The sequence below is a fragment of the Rousettus aegyptiacus genome, unplaced genomic scaffold (genome assembly GCF_014176215.1).
Source record: "Rousettus aegyptiacus isolate mRouAeg1 unplaced genomic scaffold, mRouAeg1.p scaffold_m13_p_1, whole genome shotgun sequence".
NCBI lineage: Eukaryota > Metazoa > Chordata > Mammalia > Chiroptera > Pteropodidae > Rousettus > Rousettus aegyptiacus.
This window is the reverse complement of record NW_023416284.1, coordinates 101,972,890-101,991,888: the sequence shown is the minus strand read 5'-3', so window position 1 is coordinate 101,991,888 and position 18,999 is coordinate 101,972,890. Positions and strand designations below refer to the sequence as shown.

At 40.1% G+C, this 18,999-nt stretch overlaps 1 protein-coding gene and 1 non-coding gene across 3 annotated transcripts in view; one reads left to right on the top strand and one right to left on the bottom strand.

Annotated features, from left to right (window-relative positions):
* The window catches only part of CLIC5 (chloride intracellular channel 5), a 149,173-nt gene that overhangs the window by 40,616 nt on the left and 89,558 nt on the right, over positions 1 to 18,999 (top strand). The window contains exon 1 of one of the 2 annotated variants that reach the window (XM_016133056.2): positions 13,999 to 14,410. The exons of the other annotated variant lie outside the window; for it this stretch is intronic. Coding sequence (XP_015988542.1) covers positions 14,348 to 14,410 — 63 coding nt within the window. The 5' untranslated portion in view covers positions 13,999 to 14,347. Of the gene's footprint in view, positions 1 to 13,998; positions 14,411 to 18,999 lie in introns of those variants that run through there. 2 annotated transcript variants of the gene reach the window in all.
* Positions 11,037 to 11,139, bottom strand: LOC118606448. Its single transcript, XR_004952401.1, has one exon. It is a non-coding gene; the product is annotated as a U6 spliceosomal RNA (small nuclear RNA).

Below are 18,999 nucleotides of genomic sequence, written 5' to 3'. Positions count from 1 at the left end.
ATAATGTAGTATGTGGTATTATATACCTTTCATTAGACTTGTTCCTAGATATTTCTTGCTTTTCCCCCCAGCTTGATTGAAATATAAAAGACAATTATTTGCTCATATTTACATTGTACAGTATAAGGGTTTTTTTTTTTTTGCAATTATAATTGCCATACAATAGTATATTAGATTAGAGCTCAAGTGATCACCCCAGTAATCTTTAGGTACTGAGGCCAGATGAGCTGGATAAACAGATAGGTCATAACCCGTCATATCACACTAGGGAGCATGGTCCGCACCAAATCGCTGAGAGATTCTTAGCAGGGGCTAATGTGATCTGAAATGCATTATAGTTGGCTCCCTCTGGCTACCAGATGGAGGATGGATTTGAGTGGCAAGGTGGGTGGTTGAGAGAGAGTGCAGTTAGAAGTGTTCCATGACTCCTCGGGCACGAAGCAATGCAGCTGCAGTAACAGGGATGAAAAGTGGAGACGTATGAGAGTAAGGACTCGAAGACTGGATTTAGGATGACTGAAGAATTAGACAAAAGTATAGGCTTGGTTCTGGTTTGGGTGACTGGATAGATAATGGTGTCATCGACTGGGAAAGAAAATGCAGGAGAGGATTTGGGGGAGAAGATCATTAGTGTGATATTTTGGAAATGCTAACTTTGAGGAACCTAGGACACCCAAGGAACAAACTCACAAATAGTTATTCATCAACATGAGGCTTTCAGGGAAGAGATAAAGGCTAAAAGTTAAGATTTCCGGACGAATGAATGAATTCCTAATGGCACTGGATTTCAAGGCAGGAGTCTTCATGAGCCTCACCCATAACTCACTCATAACTAGGCATAACTCCCAGGGGAACTTCACTGTTCCTTTGAGGGCCCATCACAATTGCAGATCTAGAATGAATTTTGGCCTATATCCTTGAAGCCTTTTTGATTCCTAACAGAAGCAGGGGAAGCCCAGCAGTGCATTATTAACTGTTGAATGAGAATGAGCTACCTACTGATCTGTTGTTAAAGTTTCCTCCCCAGAGATCAGTTCCTCATCCCAGCAGTAGTTCGCTAGTGGTGAAAGAAAAACTTGGGTTTACTGATTTAGGCTGCATGGTCAAGGACACTCTTCTTTGTGAGAAGATGCACTCCCCCGAATCACGAGATTGAGAGAAGGGTCTTTTTAGCCCTCACCTGTCACTGTATCAGCAGGAATTACTTCCTTGTTTAATATCTGTCAGTTCAAATCACCCAGAGCCAGGGTTTAGAAGGCACTAAAGTACATCAGAGAATTGCAGAGGCCGCTGCTGGCTCTGCTACTTTCCAACACAGGGAATTTGGATGAATTATTTTACTTTGAATCTAAGTTTCCTGATCTTATTAAAATGGGGATAATAAGAGAAGTATCTGTTTTCTTACATTTCATGACTGCTGTATAATAAAATAAGAAATATTTTTGGAAGTCCCAAGCAAATATTATCATTGTTTAAAGACGCTTGGAAGAGAGCCTGCACTTACTTAACAGACCTCAGCATAAACAGTTGTGAAATGAACTGTGTGTGAACTACACTCATTCATTTTCTCATTTATTCAACATATTTATTCAACAACAGCTCAACAACACTGTCTATTCTGTGAGAGGCACTAGGGATAAAAAGAGAATGAATGGCATTGTGAAAAGACGTGAGGGAATCATAAATGTGTATTACTCCGTGAAAGAAGCTGGTCTGAGAAAGCTATGTACTGTATGATTCCAACTATATGACATTCTGGAAAAGGCATAACTATAGAGAATGATTAAAAAAGATCAATGGTTCCCAGAGGCTGGGGGGTGGAGGAGGGGAGGGATAAATAGGCAGAGCACAGAGGATTTTTAGGGCAGTGAGACTACTCTGCATGATACTGGAATGGTGGATACATGTCATTACACATTTGTCCAAGCCCATAGAAAGTATAACACCAGGAGTGAATCCTAATGTAAACTATGGACTTTGGGTGATAATGATGTGTCCTCGTAGGTTCATCAGTTGTAACCAATGAACTGCTCTGGTGTGGGATGTTGATAGTGGGGGAGGCTGTGCATGAGTTGGGGCAGGGGGTATTTGAAACTCTCTGCTCGGTATTTCTGTGAGCCTAAAACTGTGCTAAAAAACAGTCTGTTAAAAAAATAGGGAGAGAGAGTGAAAGAATGGATTGTATGTGTCTTACAGGTCCCTCTGCCTTACTGGAAGAGAGGGGAATGGGAACAGATCTTTAAATAACAGTAAATGAGAAGTATAGTCATGTATGTACCCAGGGTGAGCAAGCTCCTTCCTTTTTTATTTTTCCAGTATTTTGTCTTCATTTGTGACAGGTGCATATAAAGGGTCGGAATTCTCTATTATTCAGACAGGACCCCCTTATTCTTTATATTGCAGAGTAAATGGTCACTCGGTGGTATGTAAATGTGACCACTTGTGGAACCCTGGGACAAGGGCAAAGGGTACTGTCCAGTCGGCATCCACATGGGCAGCGTGAAGCATCCCTATAACCAAAAGGAAGGAGCAGAGGAGTTGGTGTCGACTGGTGAACTCAGCCAGACCACTTTGGCGTGGCTGTTTTGCTTCCCTCTGCCCTTTAATTTGATGACTTCCCACAGGGAGCGGGGGTGCGGTAAAGCAGAGCTTAAGTCAGTGGTTTGACCCTTTGGGCCTTAACCATGTGAGGCTTCATTAAGAGTATTAAGTCTTGCGTCTACTGATGCAATTGCCCTGTGCTGTGTTAATGAGAGATAAATGACTGCGTCTAAATTCAGCTTTATTCATCTTGAGACTTAATTTTATGAGAGAAGAAAAAGTGACAGTGGTCGGTTTCACAAGATGCCTAAAGAGCAAGGTAAAAAGAATGAATTTTAATGCAATCAAATGAATTTCAAAGCAATTTTTTAAACATAAAAACACTTAGCTAAAATACCAGGCTTTTGGAGAGGGTTTGCCATCCACCACATGTCCTATCCTGGTGTACATGCAGCCAATGAGCAAAACCAACTGTGAGGGACCTTGAGATGAAAACGTATATGCCAAAGGAGTTTTCGATGAATGTCTATCTTTTTTACAGGGCTCATTGCAAACCTTTTCAAAGTGCATTTAACTGAAGAAATTATGAATAGTTACAGAGTAATTTAGAAAGTCATTAACTACAAAGAACTCACATTCAGCGATACTCATTATTCCTTCATGCTAGAACTTTTTCACTGAGTGAAATCCTCTGGGTCAATTTTCTCCAATGATGTATTGAAATTACAAAGATTTCATAACTGTACATCATGAGTTTAAACAATATGGGTTTGAACTGCACGAGTCTACTTATATGTGGGTTGTTTTCAGTAAATACATATAGTACTATAAATGTATTTTCTCTTCCTTATGATTTTCTTAATAATATTTTTGTTTCTCTAGCTTACTCTATTGTAAGAATACAGTATACCATATGTGTATACACAAAACATATGAATATGTATTAATCAACTGTTTATGTTATTGGTAAAGATTTTGGTCAATAGTAAGCTATTAATAGTTAAGTTTAGGGGGAGTCAAAAGTTATATATGAATTTTCAACTGCTGGAGGATGGGACTGCCAACTTTCACATTGTTCAAGGGTCACCTGTAATTACATAAGAAAGATAAAAACGTGGCCCCACAGTGTAGGCCTTATAGAGATACCATAGGAAAATTCAAGCAAGGCCTTCACCTCCTCGGGTATAAAACACTTTGTTCTATCTCAAGCCCCTCACACATGCTGTTCCCTTCCCTCTTCCCTAAAAGACTGCTTAGTCTTCAAAGCAATTTATTATCTTTCAGTTCTGGACTTAAATGTCACCTCCTGAGAGAGGCCTTTCCCATGGATATCCTACAAAGGAGATTTCTTCACACTCTATGGTGATTCTTTAGCATTATAACCCAGATCACCCCCCAAAATTTATCACATTATATATTTATACATTTATATATTTATTTACTTGTTTGTTTTATCTCCCACAATGGATTGTAGGATCCACCAGGCAGGAGCTAGCCACAACTTTTATACTCCTCAAGATATACCCAGTGTCTCTAAGAGTATTTGGTATATAATATCTGGTCACTAGATAAGTGAAAGTGAAAATAATAAACTAACTCTGGTTATTACCATCTCAGTGCAAGAGAACTCATTTGTGAGGTAGCTAATGTAGATCCAAGTGCTATCTCACTCTCTGGGTATGAAAACTTAGACAAGGAATACCTTTTCTCAACACTGTCAGATTTACTTCAAGCCTATTTTCCTAAAAGTACATGGTGTATACTCAGCTAGAAATGGGGTGAATAGTGGGAGCAGCCCACGCGTATTTCAGGCACTGCGAGCTTATTTCAGGCAGAGGCTGGATCTTATTCATAAATGCATCCCCAGTGCTGAGCACAGTGCCTGGCACAGAACTGCAGAGCAAACTAAGTTTGCTGAATTTAGCTAAAATGAGATATTGGAAATGTTTTCTGCCTTCTTCCTAGAAGAACGAAATTGAAGCAATTCATGGTGGGACTCTTGATTGTCTGCCCACTAAGCTTTGTGAGAACAGGTTTAATCTTCCTGGCGGATCATCAAAGATTGCACAGTTGGAGAAAATATATGACAAAAATAGAATCAAAACTTCCTCCCTGAATATAGATTAAAGAGAATCTCTTACTACTGTGCTGCAGAAATAAATTTTCTCTGTATCTTCCCAGCTATGACCAGGTAATAATGCATAAAAATGTTTTATTCTGTTTCTCTGAAATCCTAATATGTATGTGTGTATACACATATATACATGTAACTCAAATACAGATATGTTCCCAGAATTTGAGGAGAGAAACAGACATGCTTCTGCCCCATCCTTAGCATACATTATTTTTTTAAAAAAATAACAATTCAGTTAGATTAACTCTGTCCATTTCCAATAAGGAATTTGTAATTTTTCTCAATAATATTCTATACTTTTCAGGAATTAATGCTTTATGTAGCTTAGAGAGCTGCAACTATGACAGGGAGACAGATAAAGGATCAAGGCCACCCAGCATGGTCAGAGTAATGACAAGGTCTGTATTCCATTCTTTACCTGGGAACATTTCTTTTTTGAATGCTCCAGGAGCTGATCTTCAGCCTTCATTTCCAGACTGAGACTATGTGTGTATGTATGTATGTATGTATGCATGCATGCATGCATGCATGCATTTAACCTTTCTATTCATTTATATAATTTATTAATAATAAAATAACTCTAACTAGTACTCATTTATTGAGGTCACTAAATCAGACACTTGGACGTCAAACAGACCTGGACTCAAGTCTCAGCTCTAGAGCTTTCTGGTTGGTTATGCTTACTGACTCATCTGTGTGTATCAGTTTCATCTGTAAAACGGAGTAATGATAGTAGCTACCTTGTATGTAGGGTCGCATTGAGGGATTAAGTGAGAATCTGCCTGTGAAATGCAGTGCTGCCTTATATACATGGGGGAAAAATAGCTCTTTTATTCTTTGCTTATGAGTCATTCAATATACCAGATTATGAATGTTCATAAATACTATTATTTAAACTTTACATAAACTTCAAGGAAGGTACTGTTATCCCTATTTAACAGATAAAAAAAATTGTGGTATAGACAGGTTGATGAAGAGATTACAAAGCTAGAAAGTGGCAGGAGCCAAGTCATGAATTTGGAACGTCTGGATCAAAGCCCAGTGCTCTTTTTACAATACTGTAAGATATTTTCTCTGTTGGTAAAAAAAAAAAAAATTAATGCATGGAGACATAGTTTTATAATTTTATCATTTTATTCTGTAGCTACTTTTGATCACCTTAACTCTACACATAGGGCCTTTTTCTGCAACTTTCTCACTTTCTGAACATATTTTAACTTTCATTTGGTATTTTAGTTCACAAGCCTTGAAAGATGACACAGTGTTTTTATGAGGGTCTGGAACTTTAAAAATAATACTATTCATTAGTCTCAGGGTATAGTCTCCTTTTTTAAAATGCATTATTGTATTGCTGACTTGTGTCTCCCTTATAATAGCCCTAAGATCTTTTTTTCTATCATATGGATCATCTCTTGCCCATAGCCCTCTTTATTCTACACAAGTTCTAACTGTTGTGGATGTAAATTTACAGTTGCAAACATCAGAAAACCCAATTCTAGTTAGCCTGAGCCAAAAAGGGACTTTATTGACCATCAAGACAGGATATTCTAGGGAAACCGAGAGAATCAATCACTCAAACAATACATCAGAACTTGGCCCTTGTTTTTTCTGTTGACTTTTCTCTCAGTCAAAGTCTGTCTTAGTAGTGGCAAGATAGTCCAAGCATCTTCAGAATCATATCCTAGTCTCTCTCCATAAGTCCAGCAGAAGAAAAAATTGTCTCTTAAATACATATCTGACAAAAGTCCCAGATTTGAATCTCGTTGGATCCATGTTGATCATGTGCTCATTTTGAACCAATCACTAGTCAGGGATTTAGTGCTCCCATTGACAAATACAAGTCACTTGCCCACCCTCAAATCTCTACTTTACCCTAATGGGCTATGAATGGAAGTATAGATTTCCAAGGAATATTGGGGATCCATTAACAAAAGGGTGAATGAATTGTAGTTGTCAATCATTGTAACAATGCTTCACTTTTCCTTTCAAAATGCTAATCTCTTTGATCATGGACGTCTGCCCACTTTTCCCATTCTGCATTCTGCTCCCACCCATATAAATGCTGACTTCCTCTCTTGAATGTGCCTCACCTTGTTTCTCCTCCAACCCTGGTTCTCTTTATCACCTTGCTCTTTTTGAGTTATTCAAGGCTACCTCTGGTCAATTGGCAAGATGGGTCTGTTGGCCAAAAGAAAATTGTTATGTGGATAAAAGTAATATGGATCAACAATTAAAAAAAAATTGTTACAGGTATTTATTTGGGGCCTTGTCCAAGTTTTTAAAAATGTATTTGTGTAATAGTTGTATTTCGATGTGATCTTGCTGTGACTAAAATATGAACTTTGACATTGAGTGAGGACAATTACCAGAGTGGTAAATCCTGCCAAAAATGCATAATGATGCAACAGAATATGATCTCAGATTCTCCTTCTCCTGGCTTTTGTCTCCCATGGTTTCCCTTTCTCTAGGGTTTGGTATAGTGTGTGTGTGTGAACATGCATGTGCCACCTCTCGGTTCCTATTTCTTTTTTTTCCAGCTTATCTCTGAATGTCTTTTAGGTTAAGTAGTGTAAAGAAAGGTTCCAGAATCCCCAAATCCAGCCATTCCTTATCCAAGACGGTCCATTTACTGGTTCCACCAATTCAATAAGCAATTTCTAAATTTTTATCAGCATCCCAACCTCTCCAACCACATCCTACTTCACATACACAGTAAACATGGTGGTTAATAAGATGAGATTTTACGATGGAAAGACCAGGGTCAGTCAGCTCCAGCTGTGTTATTTATAATTAGCCATGTGACCTTGGACAAGTTACTTAATCTCTTTAACTCTTTGCTTCCTCATTTGTGAAATGGGACTATTGACACCTACCTCATTGGTTTATTAAGATGAAGTGAGCTAATAGCTCCTGACACATGGTGGGCTCTCATAATAACAATGTTAACATTGTTATTATGTAATTCCTTCCTATGTTTTAGTTCAAAACTAGAATCGTTATAAAAGTCCCTCACTGTAATGACCATTTTACTGATGTCGGCCTTTGAGTAATGTAAGGGCAGGATCCGTAGTGGAGTAAGAAGAGGCTGTGAACAAAAGAGGTGCCAGTTTTCATTAGTTGAGTTTATCAACAATTATTTATTGAGCAGGTACACTGTTCTGGGAATATTATCAGTTAACAAGTTTATTTTTTTTTGTTCTGTGGACCATGCAAAAGAGACGCAAAAGTGGATTCTTGTACTCACGGAGCTTTTATCATTGTGGGAAAGACATGACCCAACTCATTAAGGAATAATGCAAGAGCAAAGACTGCTCATCACCAGGGGATGATATGTATACTGCATGCTCTCAGAGGGTTCTAGAAAGAACTGAGCAGTGCCCGGCAAACAGTAGGCACTCTTAGTACACTGGTTGGAGAAATGAGCAGTGAGTAAATCAGTGGGATGAGTGACACTTGTTGACAAGGACTCTTGGCTTCAGTCCATCCTGCTCCCAGAACTTTCCCTTTGCTAAGCACAAGTAGATGGAATCCTGTGGGGTCAAAGATCACTGATAATATTGGGCACACCCAAGGGCATGTTAGTTTATAAGGGAATGGATGGAACTAACAACCCACCCCAATCCTCCTTACAGTCCAATTTGTGACCTCAGGCAGGCGTGATCTCTCCAGGACTCACCTCCCTTTTTACACATCCACTTCATCCTCCCACAGAGACACAATGTAACCGGTGCTTCTGCAGCTGTCAGTAAAATTTACCGGTCCTCTCAGCTTGAACCTCAAGCCCTTGAGATTGTCCAAGAGATCCCTCGTAGAGAATGTAAGGGTGGAATAACCTAATATCCATAGAAATAGCTGCTACCCTGGGCAGAATGGTGGGTTTAACTAAGTTTCATTAAATACATAGAAGTTGGAGCTTGTAACTAATGAGGTGGTTATTCTCTGGTACTGGGTAAGATAAACATTTCTGGAAAATCTCTCTATAAGCATCATCATTATTTCACAACAAATGTCTTTTTATCACATACACAGGCTCTCTCTCAGCCTAATATATTTATTTTGTTTTGTTTTATTTTTTATTTCAATGAAGGTTTGTCCTAATTTATTGATTTTCTGTGGTTAGGAACATGAGGCCTCATGAAATAGAGATCTGTTTTATATTTCTGAAGTCAATGAGATGAGATCCGATGTTAAGGATTTGAAGGAAAGAATGTATGGAAAGAGAATATGGAAATAAAACCTAGTGACTTCACATTTTCGGAAATATTTAAGCATCTTGATCATTAAAAAACATTACATACAAAAAAATTTACTCTTCTGGTATACAGTTCTATATGTTTTAACACATTTTAAAAAATGTTTATAACCATCACTACAAACAGGATACAGAATAGTTTAGTTTTGTTATCTGAAAAAACTGCATTGTGCTTCCTCTTTGTAGTCAAACCCTCTCTTACCCGACATCTGGAAGCCCCTGATTTTCTCTCCATTCCTGTAATGTCGCATAGATGGAATCACATGGTATATAACCTTTTGGAACTGACTTCTTTCACTTAGTATAGTGCCTTTGAGATTTACCTATGTTTTGCACCTATTCATTTCATTGCTACGTTGTATATTGTTGTATGGATGCACCACTGTTAGTTTATTCATTCACCCATTGAGAGACTTTTGCATTCTTTCCAATTTGGGTCAATTATGAATTATGCCGCTAACAATTTTTATGCACAGATTTTTGTAAAAAACTAAATTTTCATTTTTCTAAGATAATCCCCAGAAGATAGGAAGTGGGTCATGTTTGACATTATATGAAGTTACTCAACTGTTTTCTAGATTTGTATAATTTTGCATTCCTACCAAAAATGATGGAAGCTCCAGTTGTTCTTTTTATTCTTGCTACCACATGACATTGTCACGTGTGTATATTTTGACCATCCTAATAGGTATTTCTGGTAGCTTACATTTAATTTGTATTTCCTTATTGAATGATGATGTTTATCATCTTTCAATTTGTTTATTTGCCATGGGTATATCTTCTTTGGTGGAGTGTTCAGATCTTATGCCTAATTTTTTTAATTGTGCCATTTTCTTATTTTTGTGTTTCAAGGATAAATTTCTTTCTAGGCACTGTTTTAGCTGCATGTCACAAATTTTGATATGTTGTATGTTCATTTCATTTAGTTAAAAATATTTTCTAATATACTAAATTTTCTAAAAATATTTTCTAAAGACTCCTTTTCTGGCCAAGAAATTTCTTAAAGTGTATTACTTAATTCCCAAATATTTAGATGTTTTCCAGAATTCTTTTTTAATTGGTCAAATTGATTCTATTATGATTAGAGAGCATACTTCATATGATTTCATTCTTTTAAATATAATGTTTATTTTATGACCCAGAATATAACTATTTTGGTGAATGTTCCAAGTGTACTTGAAAATAGTGTGTGTTCTGTTGTCACCTGGGTGGGATATTCTATAAGGGTTCATTAGGTCAAATTGGTTGATAGAGTTGTTTAGGTCTTCTACATTCTTGCTGATTTTTTTTTTTTTGTCTACTTGTGCTATTGATTGCTAAGAGAGAAATATTGTTGTTTCCAATTGTAATTGTCTATTTGTCTCTTTTTCCTTTCACAATCAGCTTTTGTTTTATGTATTTTAAAGCTCTGTTATTAGGTTCATACACATATAGTGTTGTCGTATCTTCTTGATGAGTTGACTTATCATTATGTAACATCCCTCTTTATCTCTGATAACTTTCTTGTTTTGAAGTCTGTTTATCTGATATTCATATAGCCACTAATTTTTTTGATTAGTGTTGGCATGGTATTTCTTTTCCAATCTTTTAAGTTTATCTGCATCATTATTTTTGAAATGAGATTCTGTGATAGTATATGGTTGGCTTTGGGGTTTTTTTTTCCATACAGTCCAACAATTCTCAGTTTTTAATTGATGTGTTTAGACCATTTATATTTAGTGTAAATACTGATATGGTTGGGTTTAGGCACGTCATTTTATTAGGAGTTTTTTGTTTGCTCTCTTTTTCATGTCTTTTAGGGCTTTTAGATTATTCGAATATTTCTTGCCATTACATTTAATTTATTGTTTTTTGTTTGTTTGTTTGTTTGTTTGTTTGTTTGCTACATCTGTTTGTATAACTTTTATAGTTCTTCCTTTAGGAGTTGTTACATTATACACACCTAAATTTTCTCAATATGCTTAGAGTTCATAGTTTATCACTTTCAGTGAAGTATAGAAACCAAATGACTATATAAATCCCTTTACCTTCACCCATTATGTCAAAACACGAATCTGACTATATTGAAACACCATAAGGTATGTTATAATTTTCGCTTTCAACATCATACAAAAGTATAGATGTTACGTAGATTTGCCTGACATCCTTTTACTGAGGCCATGCTAATCTTCTATTGTTCCAATTTTAGTACGTATGCTGCCAAAGTGAGCACTGGATATATTTTTGAAGTGCTTTTCCAGTAAATATTTATTTAAAACTTGTATCAAGTTTGTGAAACTATGATTATTGGAAATATCATCTATGATCAAGGAAATATTTTTCTCTGAACAAAACTAGGATTGATCATAATCTAGTATGCTTTGATATTAAGGGTGGAAATGAAATATTTTTATCTCGAACTAAAGCAGAATGTGGAATTAAAAACTAGAAATATTTTATGATGAAAATTGACTTTTTTTTGCAACATGAAAGTTTATAACATCAAAACTATCAGTAATCTGTAGGGATGCCCAAATGGGAGATATTATCTACAAATTAAAAGGGAACTGTTCCATTTTCCAACAAGCAGGAGATATTTGGTGAAGATGAAATGCAAGCCAACTCTGCTAGGTTTGAGATTAAGGAGCATAGAGGTCATGCCATATGTTGTTTAGATCATAGCCAAGAAAGTGATCCTATGTGTAAGACATCTTTCATTAAAAACAACAACAATAACAACCACAACAAACCTTAAAGACATTTTATAAGTATAATTTTATTTATTTCTGCCACACTACTATTGCAAATATTGTCCACATTCCAGAGCATGGAAATGATAAGTCTGCACAGCATGCAATGAAGGTACCAGTCTCCCTCTGTAACCTTGTCCTTCCCAGAGGATGCAGTCACTGGCTCAGAATGTACAGCCATGAAGGTGACAGTTTCGCTCAGGGCTTTGGTGATGAAAGCCCGACACCAAGGAAGAGGAGAGAAATTAAACCTCACCTTGATTAAGCTACAGTGTACTGTAAGGGTTGCATATTGGGTTTGGTGACTGTTTCTTCAGTGAGAAGGAGATATTTACACTTGGAGTTTATGGGCAAACAGCTACCATTAAGGGTGGCTAGGATACCTTGCCATCTTCTCTGCCTATCAGATGCCTGACAATTCAGGAAGGTTTAGCTGAAGTGCCTTCTGCTCTATGAGGACTTTTCCTCTACCCATTTCGATAGTGGTCGATAATCTCTCTACATGCTGACTTATGTAGCCCTTCTGTTTGCCTAATTCATGTGGCAGCCTTAGTTTTCTTTTCATGAGACTATTACCCTGAAATGAATTTTAATCTCCATTAAGACGAGGGCAGTGTCTTTGCTTCCCCAAAGTGACTTACCTCATGTGCGCTAGTTTGAGAGAGGCAGTTAATAGAGCAGTTAAGAGCACAGGCTCAATCTTCCTGGGTACAAATTCCGACTTCACACCATTTCCTAGCTGGATGACAGGGGAAGTTACTCAAATACTTTACACTTCAGTTTCTCTACTAGTAAAATTGAAATAATAACACTAATTATCAAGATTAAACAAATTATGATATGTAGAGTACTTAGCATTTTTTGCTTGGTACATAAGAAATACTACTATTTATTTTTATTATTAAATTATTATTTTATATAAAGTTGTGAAATAAATCGTAGATTTGTAAGTAAGGCAAGACAGCATAAGCAGGATTAGCTAAAGAAAAGGCAAAGAAAAAAGAGTGTGGCCAGATTCCAGATGCAAAAGATCTACTGCCTATTTTTAAAAGTAATGAAGGGTGGAAATATAAATTAGTACAACCACTTTGGAAAACTATGTAGCAGCATTTACTCAAGAAGAACATTCTTACCCTCTTCAATTTAGCAATTTCACTCATAAGTATATGCTCAACAGAAAAATCATCTATGTTTTTACCAAAAGACGTTTGATAAAATGTCGCTGGCAGCAGCATCCATAGTAGTCAAATATCCATGAACAGAAGAATGACAAGAATACATTGCGGCAATAAATATAGATGAGTTACAACTACACCAGAACGAATGAATCTCGCGAATGTAATGCAAGGTTCCCGGCAAAGGTAATCTGTGCTGTTACAAATCAGGCTAATGGTTACCCTGGTCAGGAACAGAGGGGAGGGGAGGAGAAGTAGAGAGGAGCAACCGGGAGGAGCTTCTGGGGTATAGCTAACATTTTATTTATTTATTTATTTATTTATTTATTTATTATTTATTTATTATTTTATTTTATTTTATCTGGTGTTGGTTTTGTATGGGTAGGTTAAGATCATGAAAATTCATTGAACTGTACACTTATGGTATGTGTGTTTTTTCCCATATGTGTATCATACTTTATTAAAAATCAAAACAAAGAAAAAAACAAACAAAAAAACAAGAACAGAAAAGAAAGAAAAGAAGAGAAGAGAAAGCATACAAAAAGAAAAAGAAAGGAAAGAAAGAACAAGCCCGGAAAGAAGGTTAAAGACAGGGACTCTTGGCTCCAGCTGCACCTGACTTGGCTGGCTCACCTCTCTAACTTAGAACCCACCACTGCGGGTCTTGTCGGCCCCCCGGCTCCCGCCCCGTCCCGTCCCAGAGGATGGCGAAGGCCTGTTCTGGGGGGTCCTTTCCTTCCCTCTCCCACTCCTTCACTGCTCTTCTCCACTTGGAACATTGCTTAGGCAGTAAGGGGCTTTCCAACTGGCTAACGCTGGTAGTAAACCTGGAGTAGGTAAGGCTTCATTATTGAAGCTTAAGATTTAAAGGCATCTCCTCTTTTCTTCTACCTCTACCTCCATCTCTACCTCCACCTCTACCTCTCGCTCTTCCACTTCCTCTTCCTCTTCTCTCAGGCTCCTTCTCCCTCTCCTCTTTCTTTTCCCAAGACAGCCTCTGGTCCTTGGTGGCGGCGTGGGACCAGCTGGGTCCGCGCGCCTCGCGCCCCGTGGGGTGGCTTGGCAGCGGCAGGGCCCGGGCTGCGGCCCCGCCGGCTCGCGGGTGCCCCTCCCGCCCTGCCCGGTTGACCCCGCCCCGCGGCCGCCAGCTATTTTGGGCGAGTTGGCTGCGACGGCGACAGCGGGATCGCTGACAGGCGCGGATCCTGTGACACCTCCCTGCGGCCCCGCACTTGTTGCTCCCAGGACCTGCTACCATCCCTGACGACACCTTTCCCCTTTGCCCCCTGTCCCTTCCTGGCTTCTCTCCTTTTCTTGTGATCACCCGGGACACCGATCTCTCGGACATCGCTGTCCCCGGCTTCAGCAATAGATTAGGGAGCGGGGAAAAGAAAAGAAAAAAGACGCCGCTCTGAACAGAGGCCCCTGGTCAGGAGCAGGAACGCAGAGCGCTGGCCCCAGCGCCGCAGAGGCGGCGCCTCCCCGGCCCGGGACGGTGACTCCGGGCACCGACGGCATGACGGACGCAGCGACAGCTAACGGGAACGACAGGGACCCTGAGATCGAACTCTTCGTGAAGGTAGGTCGGTGTCTCGGCTCCCGCCGCACCTGCCTCTCCTCCAGCAAGGCTCCCGGCGGCGCTGGCTCACGTGCCTGGGCGCGGGCCGCGCTGGGACGCTGGACCATCCCCAGGGAGGGCAGCCCAGTCCTTGTCGTCCCCTGGGTGGCCTTCTGCAAGGCAGAGCCTGGCTTCAGGGCTCTCGGGCGAAATGGAGTCAGGTGCAATCTGGCAAGTGGCTGTCTTCTTGGAGAGTTGGCCGGCGGTTTGTCAAAGCCGCCGCAGGACAGGCAGTCACCGCTGCAGTTCCAGAGCCCTGCCCCGCGCGATGTTGGCTTTTCCTAAAGGGCATCTCCAGGTGTAGGGAGAAGGCAGGAACCTGGCTGGACCTGTAAACCTTTCCTCTAAAACGGGGGTGGGGAGGAGGGTAAGAGGACGCATTATTGATAGAATTGCCTTAAGAAAGGAAAAAATCACGTCTTAAAATCTCCCTTTTCTCTCTTAGAGCTACTGAAAGAAAAGCAAAAGGAAACAAAGATGTTTTCTTGCTTTCTAACCTGCAAAGCAGAAAACAAACACTCCATTTGCCAACATTGTTGTTATTGTTGTAATCATGATGCTGCAGGGTAATATTAGGAAATGCCTAAGGGTTTGGCAATTCGGAAAACGTCCCGGTCAACCTGGGCAGACTGGGATGAAAGCATAGAGTGAAAAAAATTAAATTAAGTCGCCTTGCTCCCTGGACAGACACAATCTAGCGTCAAAGCCACTGGCTTCCTTTGCAACCTGTAGGAGGAAGGATGGAGGCCGAGGCAGTGTTTCCCGGTCGGCTGGTGTAATAAGAAACATTTGATCAGTCCTCTGTGCCGACACGGCAGAAGCCTGGAAACCTGAGGCGGCAAGCGAGCTGCCTCCAGGGCGGCGCAGAAAGAGTCTCCAGGACTTGGGGGAGGGGCCGCTGGCAGGCTGCCTGAGAGCTGAGACCTTTCACAAAGGGGGGAAAAAACCTTAAAATGCAAAGTGTCCCTAGAAATATGCAGATCACTGAGAAGAGAAGAGTTCTTAGTGCCTATCCAAGGGCCTCCTGATGGAATTTAAAAGGCACATATATTCCCTGGAATAGGGGAAGTGATCTGTTCCAGTTGGCCCAGCCTACCAGAAAAGTTTGTTAAATTTCTTTGGCCAGGTTTTACATTCTTTTAAAAAAAAAAATTATCTGTAGAATTAAAGTGTCATTTAATGACATTTCCTTTCCTCAGCCTGTTTCTTTCCCCTCAAATATGGTTTCTGTCACCCTCATTTGGTTTCTGGGACCCCCATCTGGGTAGTATTTCCAAGCCTTCTGGGTGACCCAGGTAATGAAAGGGGTCATGTCCTTTGGAGGCCCGGCAGTGTGGGCAGCACAGTGAGGTCCTGAACCTCAGGGTCCAGGCCTGCAGTCAGGGAGTGAATAGAGAAGACTTTAACAAAGTAATGAGTCTTGCTGCTCTCCTTGAAGAAAGCTATTCTAGGACTTTCTCAGATTCCCTGGGAGGAGGTAGTTTCATAGTGTCAAGTTCCTGAAAGATATTTGAAACACAAATTGACTCTTTAGAGCCAAAGGAGCCCTTTGCCCCACTACTAGGCATGGAGACCAATTCTACCTGCACCTTTGGAATTTCATGTTGGCAGCTTTGGAGGTTTTCTCCATTTATATAAAAAGCTCATTGCACAGCTCCCAGTGCCCCCAAAGAATTCTAAAATGCCTGTGTTGTCATTTGTTTTTTCTCTAAAGGAAAGCAATCCAAGAAAAGGAAAGCAGGCCTTAATGGTTAGCTCAAACACCAGACCAATGCAGGGAACAAAAAATCAGATAGGAAAGCTCTTTCGATCCCCGCCCCCCACCCCACCCCACCTTTTTGAGCCTCTAGTTAGTAGTTATCACTTACAGAGATAAGTAAAGGCTGAAAATAATTGTGAAATAAGACAATGGCCAGTCTTTGAATGGTTTCATCTTCGGGAGGCAATATCCTGTTATACAAAATTAAGCATTTCCGAGTTTGACATTTCTCTTAGCCCTGTGATTTCTATAGAAAAAAAGCCCTTCTTGTTGAAGGTGTCGGGTACCTGAGGTGCTTTCTGAAGGGCAAGGTACCCACCAACCCACTTTCTAGGATGCCTCCCTGGCAGGCTGGCCCCACCCAGTAAGAGCTGTGATATCGATCATCTTCAACATTCCCATGAAATGACCCTTCAACCCGGACTGTCCACCGGGTGTGCCATACAAAACCTCTGTCACCCGGGGAGTTTCAAGGACATATGATTTTGTGCCACATCAATTAATAATCATTATTTGTTGCTACTGCTCATAATAATGATAATAATAATAATAATAATAGGCAGCATTTTCGGACTTATGAAGCACATTCAAATACTTTTATCTTATTGGATCTCCAGTGTCCTTATTCATGAGCCTTGGTTCACTCATGTGAAAAATGAAGAAAACAAATAATTGCGACTCACAAGAGCCTTGTGAGACTTACTGCTGTCAGAGCGCTCCGTGGGCAGCAGTTTGCTCTCCTTGTAACAACCCAGGGAAATAAGAATGATGGTTCGTCCCGTTTTATGGTTGAATGACACAGGTGCTCAGAAGAGGGTATGTGAAATGCCCAGATGTCAATGGTAAATAACATTCAGATCCAGTGCTCAAATCTAGCAGTTTAGATTCTAAATTCCTTACTCTGTTTCAAACACCCATACGTCAGGGCTTGTATCTTCTTTTGCCCAATTAGGCTCTCCAGTGCTACCCAAGATGACAAGTATCGATAACTTACTAACCCATTCTAATGTGGTCGTGGACCGCTGTCAAGAAGCCTGGTCATCCCTGCTTTGCACTCCAAGTCTTTCTCTTCCAGGGAACAGTCTTATGGTGACTTTTAAGAGATTCCTTCCCTGATGTTTTTAGTTTCTTCATCTATAAGAAGAAAGATTTGAGTAGATCCACTCTGATTCTAATGTTTCATAATATCTGTGGTTAATATCTGTGGTTGGGCCAGAGGTTTGGAGACAAAGAACCTGAGTTCAAGTGTTGTCTCTCCCTCTAGTTAGTTGAGTGATTTTGAACAACTTACTTAACTTCTATGAGTCTCAATAGACCCCTCTTAAAACAAGATGGTGGTTATAAAATAAGGTGACCATATAACTTTTGTCCAAACCAAGACACTTCTGAGATTGAAAGGGGATGCTACCAATAATTAGGCTGGGACAACAGATGTACTCTTGAATTGTTCAGGGCCAGTTAGGATGTGTGGCCTCCCCAATGATGAAAATACTGTCACCACAGTCTTGCTGTGAGGGTTCCACAGAGGCAAATAGGTGAAAGTGCTTTGTAAATGGAAAATTGCTATAAACACCTTGATGTGAAATAATGATACAAATTCTGTGGCAGATAGAATTTTTCTTAATCTGCGGTTCCCCGATTTACCTTAGGGGACAAAAAACTGACTCTTTCCTTACTCGTAGGGCTATTTTGAGAATAAATGAGATCATATGTGGCTTAGACTTTGATAATAAAGGGAGGACAACAGGTTAGAGAATTGATAGTCAAAAGAAAAAAAGAGCAAGGAAGTAAAAGCAAAACAGAAAGTGATCTGGCAAGACAAACACAGGATATGCTGAGCAGTTAGATCAAGACATCCCTCCCACCTGTATTGACTCGTCTGCCCCCTATACCACCCCTAGACCCAATGTAGAAAGCCACCAAAGTGAAGTGATGATGGTGAGCCAATTTGCTGCAAATGTCTCTTGGGGCCACAGGTGTGGGTTTCAACAGAAACTAGTGGTTTTCTACCTTGGCTACATAGTCAAATCTTTTGGGGAGATTTTAAAACTCCCGATGCCAGGCTGGTGTCCAGGCCAATTACATCAAACTTTCTGTGGGTAGGACTCAGAAACAATATTTTTACCCCACTCCAAGTGACTCCAGTGTGCAGCTCTAGTAGAGAGCCACTGAGTCATAATTAGAGGCTGGTCTGATGACAGGCAGCTTCTGCCACAGCTGAAATAGGTGACCTAGCTAGGGCGGGTTAATGTCTAGAACTTCTAACGCCCTTGGGGCATTGTGATCAGGAGTGTTGTTGATAGAGAGCTTTCACCCAATCGGTGTTGGTTAACGGTTGCTGACAGACTATAATGCCCTATCCACAGGACTCTAGAATAATCATGCATGGGGTCCGCCTAGTCAAATAATCATCAGTTCAGCATAGGGGAAACTAAACAGAGTCCTGCTGATTGTCTGGTGGAAATGACTAGTTGTTTCACTTACTGAATGATCTGAAATGCTCTAACAGTGGTGCAGGGTCAAGTCAAGTCATGGTGACCCGTGCTGTGGTCATCTGACTTCCAGAACAGACAGGATCAAATCTCAGATCCCTGCTGCCCACTGGCTGACTGGTCACCTGGGCCGGCTTGCATAAGCAGAAGCTCATTAGGTTTTGACATTTGCTTCATCACATTAAGCAATTGTTTTTCTTTCCCACCACCTTCAGATTTTGATCTGTGGTCAGTAATCCAATATACAAATTCATCCTTCCTGTTATGTCAGTGAGTGCGTCTTTTCCTGGTGACACATC